A 10,901-nucleotide genomic window follows, 5' to 3' on the forward strand; every position below is an offset into this window, starting at 1 on the left:
CCTTGGCCAAGATAATCCATCCACCTGACAGGTGTAGCATGTCAATAAGCTGATTAAAGAGCATGATCATGATACAGGTGCACCTTGTGCTGGGGACGATAAAAGGCCTCTCTAATATATGCAGTTTTGTCACACAACATAATGCCACAGATTTATCAAGTTTTGAGGGAGTGTGCAATTGACATGCTGACTGCAATTGTCATTATGGGGTATTGGGTGTAAAATGCTGAGGATTTTTTTTTTATACAATCCATTTAAGAGTAAGGCTGTAATGTAACAAAATGTGGAAAAAGTCAAGGTGTCTGAGTACTTTCCAGAGGAACAATAATATATATCGCTGGTATATCTTTGTTCCATTTTGAATAGATTGGTAGTTGGTGATATGTTGGTTCTATTTAGAATGTAACACTTTGAGAATATGGCCTTACCCTTGCTGTCATTATTTTGTGGATAGAATTGGATACTATGTCTGAATCTCAGGGTACAGGGTAGAGCAGAACAAAGCTGCTAATGAAAGCAAAATGAAGAACCAGGCAGATCATTTTGCTTTATCAAGTCTTGGAAAGCACGTAGGCTACAACTGTCCACAATATCAGAGAGAGTATGAATTCCCCTCTCACTCCAAGCTGGAAAATATATTTGCTGGTCACCCAAGAGGAGACTGTGATTATTAAACAATGTAAAATGGGGGTGATGATTAATAATATACAGTATTTGCAATGACTCCCCATTTAACACCATATTGTAAGCATTTGCGTGATGACAGGGCTGAAGGTGAGCATTGGCTTTTTTTGATAGAAATCATGGAGCCTGTAAGATTAGTGAAGGTGCTGGAGGCAAAATGCAAAGATGAAAAAGCGGGAAATAGTTTCTGCACACTTCTAATCAGATGCAAATGTATTTTAATAGTAGCTGAGCTTTCGCCCAGTCAACCTTCATCAGAGCCCAACATAGGAAAGACTAGGAGTGAGGGGAAAATGTATCTGCAAGGAGGAGTTAGAGGGCCTGTCACGCTGTGATCTGATTCACCTTGTGATTGTCTCCAGCACCTCCCGGTGTCGCTTATTTTCCCCAGTGTATTTATCCATGTGTTTCCTGTCTCTCTGTGCCAGTTTGTCTTGTATGTTTTTCATGTCAACCAGAGTGTTTTCCTGTACTCCTGCTTCTATTCTCTTTTTGCTAGTCCTCCCGGTTTTGACCCTTGCCTGTTTTCTGGACTCCGTACCTGCCTGCCTGACCGTTCTGCCTGCCTCCTGCTCTGTACCTCCTGGACTCTGGTTTTAACCTTTTGCCTGTCCTCGACCATTCTCTTGCCTACCCCTTTTGGATTGTTTAGTAAATATCAAAGATATCTGCCTCCCGTGTCTGCATCTGGGTCTCGCCTTGTGCCTTTATAGGGCCAACCTATTGCAATGAAATGTAAGTCAGAACTCTCTTGTTTCCTCTCAAGTCAGTGATAATTTACATCATACATTTTCATTATCATCACAAATTAACATACTTGTTTAATTGTTGGAGATTTGCTGTAGCATGTGACATAGCACAGCAGTAAGCCTAAGCTGGTTTGGGCAGTGTGTTTATACAATGTAGAAACCTAAGATTCTACAAATAACCTTTTAATTCAATAACAGGTATTTGTATCAACATTTTTGCTTTTTATAATAAACATGTCTTTGCAGTTATATTAGTTTCAATGGCAGGTGTGCTTCAATTGATTAAAAACATCATTTCTGGTGCTCCTAATGTTTATGTTATGCTCTTAACGTTTGTGCTCTTAACAGCAGTGCTACCAATGGAAAAACGTTGTCAGTAGGCTTCATGTTCCAACTCATTCTGTGTGCGTGCCCCCTCCAGATTTTTTTTAAGCTTAAGAGGTATACTTAGATATGCATAAAAATATACTATTTTTTTTACATACTGTAAAATTAAGCATGTTTTGAGTGCGCCCCCTCAGATATTTGGGGTGCATGAGGCCGTGGAACATTTGTATAGCTAACAAGCTCTGCCAAGACGAAGTGAAGACTACTTTTTGTCAAGGGAATTTTCACTGTGTATGGATTTGTATTTGGCTCTGGTACGAGACTTTCTGTGACAGGTAAGAGATCCATTCCTCTGATTTTCGGGCAGAATCAACTAAGCAGTAGTCATTAATAATGAATCAGTCCAACATAATTGACCAAACATCCTGCAGTATTGCTACCCAAATATGCACACACTATTTATGATCAACCCATGTTAGAAAAAAAAGCTATGAATTTGAACGTTTGTTATCAGCCTGTACAATTGATTATTCCGATTTTCAAGGAAGCCATATGCACAATTTGCAGTATATTGCATGTCCTAAATATTAGATATACACCCTCAGTTAAATGTGTGACATGTAAAGTAATCTGATATAGGGAAGAATGTCAAACTGTTTACTGAGCTAAGAATCTGATTTAAATCATTTTGAATGTTATAATTGACTTTATTGAAATAATATATTCCCTAAACGATAGCTAAGACAAATCAGTTGGTTTATTTATGTAAGTAATTGTTAACTTGACTATAGACAGTAAAGCTGGATATAAAACAAATGGTGTGGGACATCATGATTCCTTTTGACAACAGAATACATCTGAAGTCTGAACTTGTGTGATGGCTCTTTAAAGAAGTCTGTAAATGTTATTATTTCTCTTGAAAACCAGACAATACCGTACAAAAACCCAAAGTGACGGTCTACTCAGAGTCCAACCCTGAGTCGAAGGTGAACACCCTGCTATGTCTGGCTGGAGACATGTTTCCAGACTTGGTCAAGATCTCATGGAAGCTGGAGGATGAAAACGGCAGAGCAGTCGAGGTGCCTAAAGCAGAGGGGGAACAGCTGGAGCAGAGGGAGGAAGGACGGACGACCAGTATGATCATCATTGATAAAGAGAAGATGGACAGGAACAAATACATCTGTTCTGTGGAGCATGAAGGGGGCCCTCAAGATGTTTACATGCTAAAAGGTAAAGCCAGTCATTGAAATAGGCCTACATACTAATGTAAAACTGTTTTACATACAACATTATTCATTTAATATGTATGTAATATAATTATGAGTAGGTTATTGTGTATTCAACCTTGTAAAATTGACAGGCCTATTACCTTTTCAAAGAAAAAAAGAAAGTATACAAAAATTGGACTCATACTTGGTAATTGTATTGGAATGTTATGTAGTTAGTCTCAAGTTTTGAAACAAAATAGCCTTTTTTTCTCAACAATTATCCTCGACAGTAGCCTACAGAATGCTCGGAAAAAAATCTTATTCTGATCTTTTTCCATTTCATTCTCAGATAAACCAACTGAAGCTCCGCGAACCACCGTGGCTGCACCAACCTGTCTGTTCAGAAATGACACGCAGCAGTCACAGACTCTACATCTTGCCGACGGTAAAAATTTATGTGTATTTCATGCATGGTTCAGGTCAATTCAAAAATATGGGGGGGAGTGTAAGTGGTTGGATAAATTGACCAATTTAGACAGGTATTAAATTTGATTGCGCTTTGTCACAATTGCACCTTTTGGATGGAGAAGGCATTCATGGCTTATGTCTGCAGAATTGAAAATTCCCTTTAAAGGGTGCTTTCACATACAGTGCATTCGGGAAGTATTCAGACCACTTGACTTTTTCCAAAATATATTAAATTAAAATGTTCTCTCGGATTAACACAATGAAAACGCAAAAACAAGTTTACATGTATTTTTTTCAGCCTTAAAGGTCCCCGAGAACACAGTGGCCTGCATTATTCTTAAATGGAAGAAGTTTGGAAACACCAAGACTCTTCCTAAAGCTGGCCTCCCGTCCAAATTGAGCAATTGGGGGAGAAGGGCCTTGGTCAATGAGGTGACCAAGAACCTAATTGGTTGGCCGATTTCAGGTTTTCATAACAATCGGAAATCTGTATATTTGGACCCTGATTTGGCAGATTTTATTTTTAACACCTTTATTTAACTAGGCAAGTCAGTTAAGAACACGTTCTTATTTTCAATGACGGCCTAGGAACGGTGGGTTAATTGCCTTGTTCAGGGGCAGAAAGACAAATTTTTACCTTGTCAGCTTGGGGATTCAATCTTGCAACCTTACGGTTAACTAGTCCATTGCTCTAACCACCTACCTCTCATTGCACTCCACGAGGAGCCTGCCTGTTACGCGAATGCAGTAAGAAGCCAAGGTAAGTTGCTAGCTAGCATTAAACATCTCTTATAAAAAAACAATAAATCAAATCACAATCACTACTTAGGGATGGTTGATATTACTAGTTTATCTAGCGTGTCCTGCATTGCACATAATCGATGCGGTGCGCATTTGCGAAAAAGGACTGTCGTTGCTCCAACGTGTACCTAACCATAAACATCAACGACTTTCTTAAAATCAATACACAGGTATATATTTTTATACCTGCATATTTAGTTAATATTTCCTGCTAACATGAATTTCTTTTAACTAGGAAAATGGTGTCACTTCTCTTGCAACAGAGTCAGGGTATATGCAGCAGTTTGGGCCGCCTGGCTCGTTGCGAACTGTGTTTAGACTATTTCTTCCTAACAAAGACAGCCAACTTCGCCAAACGGGGGATGATTTAACAAAAGCGCATTTGCAAAAGAAGCACTGTCTTTACACGACTGTACCTAACCATAAACATCAATACCTAACCATAAACATCAATGCCTTTCTTAAAATCAATACACAGAAGTATATATTTTTAAACCTGCATATTTAGCTAGAAGAAATCCAGGTTAGCAGGCAATTTCAACCAGGTGAAATTGTGTCACTTCTCTTTCATTGCACGCAGAGTCAGGGTATATTCAACAGTTTGTGCCGCCTGGCTCGTTGCAAACTAATTTGCCAGACTTTTACGTAATTATGACATAACATTGAAGGTTGTGCAATGTAACAGGAATATTTGGACTTATGGATGCCATCCGTTAGATAAAATACGGAACGGTTTTGTATTTCACTGAAAAAATCTAAGTTTTGTTTTTGAGGTGATGGTTTCCGGATACGACCATATTAATGACGTAAAGCTCGTATTTCTGTGTGTCATGATATAATTAAGTCTATGATTTGATAGAGCAGACTGACTGAGCGGTGGTAGGCAGCAGCAGGCTCGTAAGCATTCATTCAAACAGCAATTTTGTGTGTTTTGCCAGCAGCTCTTCACAATGCTTCAAGCATTACACTGTTTATGACTTCAAGCCTATCAACTCCCGAGATTAGGCTGGTGTAACCGATGTGAAATGGCTAGCTAGTTAGCGGGGTGCGCGCTAATAGCGTTTCAAACGTCACTCGCTCTGAGACTTGCTCTGCATGGGTAACGCTGCTTTGAGGCTGGCTAGTGTCGATGTGTTCCTGGTTCGAGCCCAGGTAGAAGCGAGGAGAGGGACGGAAGCTATACTGTTACACTGGCAATACTAAAGTGCCTATAAGAACATCCAATAGTCAAAGGTATATGAAATACCAATTGTATAGAGAGAAATAGTCCTATAATTCCTATAATATCTATAACCTAAAACTTCTGCCCTGGGAATATTGAAGACTCATGTTAAAAGGAACCACCAACCTTCATATGTTCTCATGTTCTGAGCAAGGAACTTAAACGTTAGCTTTCTTACATGGCACATATTGCACTTTTACTTTCTTCTCCAACACTTTGTTTTTGCATTATTTAAACCAAATTGAACATGTTTAATTTATGAGTCTATATTGATTTTTTTGATGTATTAAGTTAAAATAAGTGTTCATTCAGTATTGTTGTAATTGTCATTATTACAAATAAATAAAAGACATGTGCCGATAAATCGGTATCGGCTTTTTTTGGTCCTCCAATAATCGGTATTGGCATTGAAAAATCATAAATCGGTCGACATCTAAAACTAATGGTTACTCTGACAGAGCTCCACAGTTCCTCCTCAGTCAGACACATGACAGCCTGCTTGGAGTTTGCCAAAAGGAACCTAAAGGACTCAGAACATGAGATACAAGATTATCTGGTCTGATGAAACCAAGATTTAGCTGAGCAGCAACGCTCCCCATCCAACCTGACAGAGCTTAAGAGGATCTGCAGAGAAGAATGGGAGAAACTCCCCAAATACAGGTGTGCGAAGCTTGTAGCGTCATATCCAAGGAGACTCAATGCTGTAATCGCTGCCAAAGGTGCTTCAACAAAGTATTGAGTAAAGGGTATTTCCTGTTTGCCGAGATGCCATCCACGGTAAATGCGGCATATGTCGGCTTAAAAGGAGAATGTCTTTAAAAACCGTAATGCCTGTAACCAACAATCAGATTGAACCCCGGCCTTACTCTTTTCTCTTCTACAGAATCCTTCCAGTCAACATTTAGTCTGAACCTGGCCTCTCTGGTTTACACAGTGATGATAGGGAAGAGCATGGTGTACTGCTGTGGGCTCTCTATCCTGCTGCACCACAGGAGCTTGGGAAGAGGACCCAGCACCTGTAGACACATTCATTGAAAGGAGACCACCCATGTATGGATAGAATTGTAGTGGGCGGTAAACAACATGGACTTTACATCCCATTGAGGTCTAACATTTAATTTGTATTGCTTTTATTTTTCCTGCTTTATTTTTTAGATGCTACAATATTGTGAGCCATAGTTTTCCATGTCTTCTAATAGCTTCAACTGCCAAATATGACAATTGCAGCACATTTAATTTTGTATATGGAGTAATGTTACCCTCCTTATGTGGGAGCTACCCACTGCAGACACATGAATAAAGGTTTTCTGGAAAATAAGCAGAGCAAATCTTGAATGTAAATAAATTATGATTTTAATTTAGATTTGGTAAAGTTGCCCTGCAATATGTCAGAGGTAGGCCTAAATTATACTCACAACTTGTATTTAATTTATACAAAACATTTCCCTAAATATGTAGGCCCATGAGTTCTAAATCATTATCCAATATAATATGTTGTAACTTGTCTTGTATTGAAGTGTAATTTTTCTCAAGAAATTAGTTTTTCTAACATAGTATTTCACATCTTAATTAATGAATAGGAGAATCAATTGTTGCTTTAAATATCTGAATGCTGAGTGCTTATTGAGCATAAAAATTGGGCTATGCGCAAAATCATTTATTGGTGCTTTTTTACATTTAATACAATGTTTTTTTAATGCAGCTTTTATGAAGAGTAACACAGCCTGCTCAAATGAACCACGTTGCTCAAAATAATAATATCCTTTTAGATGAGGATGGATTTAATAAACGCTGCCTTTGAGAATGAAAAGTCACAAAAATGTTCTGCAAATTATTGTAAATAACTTTTTTACGGTTCCTTTCTGCTTTGTATGAATAAAGGCTACCCCCCCCCCCCCCCCTATAAGATCATCTATTCAAATTTGTGAATGTTATTTGATTGGATCTCATCAGAAGTGAAACAATAAAATTGTAAGATCCCCTATTCTCTGTTTTCAACTTGTTTGCTTCAATGTGCATGTACCAACACAGATGTTGAGCCTAGACTCAATAGTGGTGGGAAAATGTGGTTAATGTATATTTGGTTTTCTGAAGAAATGTGAAACGGTAGTTACTGGAAACAAGATATAGCTAGCTGCATAACCACAGCTTGAGTGTGTGAAGAGATAGTTATGCAAAGCTGCTGGATGGTTCATTTTTTTTATCTTGGTCCGTTTTCAGCTCCATGTGTGGGTTCGGCTCCTGCCATCAAATTGAAGAATATGACAGCGATGGGCAGACGAGTCCATAATGGTAGCTTATGACAAAACAAGCAATTACTTCAGTCTGTGTACTTTTTGTTTTACCTTGAAACAATCAAATGAAATGAAATCAGGGTTGAGTGTTTAGTTTGTTTTTAACACATCTTTGGAAAGGAAACTAACATTGTTATCCAAAGTAGTAAATACAATAGACTTGTTTCCGTTATGTTATTACCATTTATTCTGTTTTAATGTAACGCCCTAACAAAATGTTGTCTTAATTGCTTTCTTTTATCTACACTTCCCAAAGAAGAACAATATGTGCAAGTGTTACATTTCATTAAAATCTAAAGAAATGCAAAACAGACCTTATAACGCCTATATAGACGCCTATAATACGATCAATAACAGAAATTAATCATAGAATTGTAACTTTCACATATACACTTTATTGAATTGACAACCAATGTAATTCATGATCAAATATGGTAGGTAATTGTTAGGCTACTTTATAAACACACACAAGCTTGTCACTGAAAATGAACTTGGTGTCTAAAAAGGTAAACTTTATTCATTTACTGTATTGAATAAGAGAGTGCTCTGTTTAGTGGCTCTTCAATATAGAACACTAAGGCCAGGATTAAATCTGATCGGGTTTTGACAGCGTGCACCTTTAAAAGGCAACCCAAAAGGTCGCTGTCTGCAACCCCACGGAAATAATCCCACAATCTAAAAATCCCCATAACCAGTCAGTTTGAGTTATGAGTTGCACTGAATGCGTCTCAATGCACCGCATCTGTCAATGTTGCACTTCTGCATCTGCGGTGAAAGGTGACAGAGCTAGAGCAGTGTTTGTCAAATCATGAGACGTCCCGGTAATCGGTCTTCTCACAAAAATCGTCTGTAGCGTCCGAACGGTTTGGCCTATACCCTATTATGAACGATCTATGGAAAGATGACACTCTCACGAACACGATGGTGCTCTGTGTTTTGTGGTGTCCGAACAGTTTCGGCTACATACCCCTCTGTGGAAAGGTGAGACTCTCACAGGCCCTATAAAGACTATATATGGTCACTGTTTAGTGCCAAAAATAAGTGGCTAAAATGTTTCCTGAACTTTATTACATCTCTCAGATAGACATTTCAAAACAAACGTCTTTCGATTTTATTGGGGGGGGGGGGGGGGGACTACGTTGTTCCATGTATTGAATCTGTAATTCAATGACTTTCTATTGGCTAATAGCAGTAAGTCCAAAATATTTTCTCAATTTATTTTGTTGATACTTGAAGGGGTCTTAAAATAAAAAGCTAAAACCTAAATGATCCTTGGTATAACCTCCTTAACCTAGAACCCTAAGCTATATGGAATTGTTTCATCTCATGGGGACAGCTTACATTTAAGCAATAAGTGGGTGTGGTATATGACCAAAATACCATGGCCAAGGGCTGCTTACGCACGACGCATCGCGGAGTGCCTTGGCCATATACCACAAACCCCCGAGGTTCCCTATTGCTATTATAAACTGGTTACCAACATAATTAGAGCAGTAAAAATAAATGTCTAGTCAGACCCGTGGGATGATATACAGCTGTCAGACAATCAGCATTCAGGGCTCAAACACAGCTTCTGTAAACCACTACAGGTGGCTGTTAGATGCCAGTGTGAACTCCAAAATCAGTTCATAGAAAAAGTATTCAGTCCTGTACAACATGGAAGACATGTTGAATTTGTACATTGATGCAATTTGCAAAGCTAAATGCAAAGTTTATCAAGAAGCTTCCACACTAATGCCCTTCTTTCAAAATGTCAGTTTAGCAAACAAATAGTATAACACTTCCCAGTGGCTTTAATGGTTGTACTGTATGATTACACAATTTGTTCACTTCCTACAATGAAGAGATGGCAGCCATAAAAATAAAAACATTGTGTCATTGAGTTCCCAAATGCATGAATTTGGACATTTGGACTGTGACTCTTTGCAGGATTGACTCTTCTTTTTCAAGACCTCTGCAATCCACCCTGGCATGCTGTCAATTAACTTCTGGGCTATATACTGATGGCAGCCCATTTTTGCATTAATCAATGCTTGGAGTTTGACAGACTTTGTGGGTTTTTAATCTTAAGGATTGACCACAAGTTCTCAATGGGATGAAGGTCTGGGTAGTTTCCTAGCCATGGACACAAAATATCCCGATGTTTTGTTCCCTGAGCCACTTAGTTATCAATTTTGCCTTATGGCAAGGTGCTCCATCATGCTGGAAAAGGCATTGTTCGTCACCAAACTGTTCCAGGATGGTTGGGAGAAGTTGCTCTCAGAGAATGTGTTGGTACCATTCTTTATTCATGGCTGTGTTCTTAGGCAAAATTGTGAGTGAGCCCACTCCCTTGGCTGAGAAGCAACCCCACACATGAATGGTCTCAGGATCCTTTACTGTTGGCATGAAACTGGACTGATGGTAGCGCTCACCTAGCGCTCAAGTTTTTTTCCGGATGCCCCAAACAATCGGAAAGGGGATTCATTAGAGAAACTTACAGTCCAATCCCTGTACCTTTTTCAGAATATCAGTCTGTCCCTGATGATTTTCCTCGAGAGAAGTGGCTTCTTTGCTGCACTTCTTGACACCAGGCCATCCTCCAATATGTTTTGCCTGTGCATGCAGGTGCACTCACACCTGCCTGCTGCCATTCCTGAGCAAGCTCTGTACTGGTGGTGCCCCGATCCCGCAGCTGAATCAACTTCAGGAGACGGTCCTGGCGCATGCTGGACTTTCTTGGGTGCCCTGAAGCCTTCTTCACAACAATTGAAACGCTCTCCTTGAAGTTCTTGATGATCCGATAAATGGTTGATTTAAGTGCAATCTTACTGGCAGCAATGTCCTTGCCTGTGAAGCCCTTTTTGTGTAAAGCAATGATGACGGCATGTGTTTCCTTGCAGGTAACCATGATTGACAGACGAAGAACAATGATTCCAAGCACCACCCTCTGGCAGAGGAACTTTGCAATTAATTGCAATTCATCTGATCACTCTTCATAACATTCTGGAATATATGAAAACTGCCATCATACAAACTGAGGCATCAGACTTTGTGAAAAGTAATATTTGTGTCATTCTCAAAACTTTTGGCCACGACTGTAGATTATGGATTGAACAGCTGTCTTGGTTATGCAGCCTATTCTATTTTTTTTATTATTTTTTTCTTG

At 39.1% G+C, this 10,901-nt stretch overlaps 1 protein-coding gene across 1 annotated transcript; it reads left to right on the forward strand.

Annotated features, from left to right (window-relative positions):
• Window positions 1-1,013: 1,013 nt before the first annotated feature.
• On the forward strand, window positions 1,014-7,443 carry LOC110535731 (uncharacterized). Its single transcript, XM_090190220.1, has 4 exons — window positions 1,014-2,095; window positions 2,688-2,990; window positions 3,318-3,413; window positions 6,343-7,443. Exons 2-4 carry the CDS (start codon window positions 2,777-2,779, stop codon window positions 6,492-6,494), a joined length of 462 nt encoding a protein of 153 aa, XP_090046346.1. The 5' UTR covers window positions 1,014-2,095; window positions 2,688-2,776; the 3' UTR covers window positions 6,495-7,443.
• The last annotated feature ends 3,458 nt before the right edge of the window (window positions 7,444-10,901 follow it).

Source organism: Oncorhynchus mykiss, chromosome 11 (genome assembly GCF_057628025.1).
Source record: "Oncorhynchus mykiss isolate SJ-2025 chromosome 11, ASM5762802v1, whole genome shotgun sequence".
In the NCBI taxonomy this organism is placed as follows: domain Eukaryota; kingdom Metazoa; phylum Chordata; class Actinopteri; order Salmoniformes; family Salmonidae; genus Oncorhynchus; species Oncorhynchus mykiss.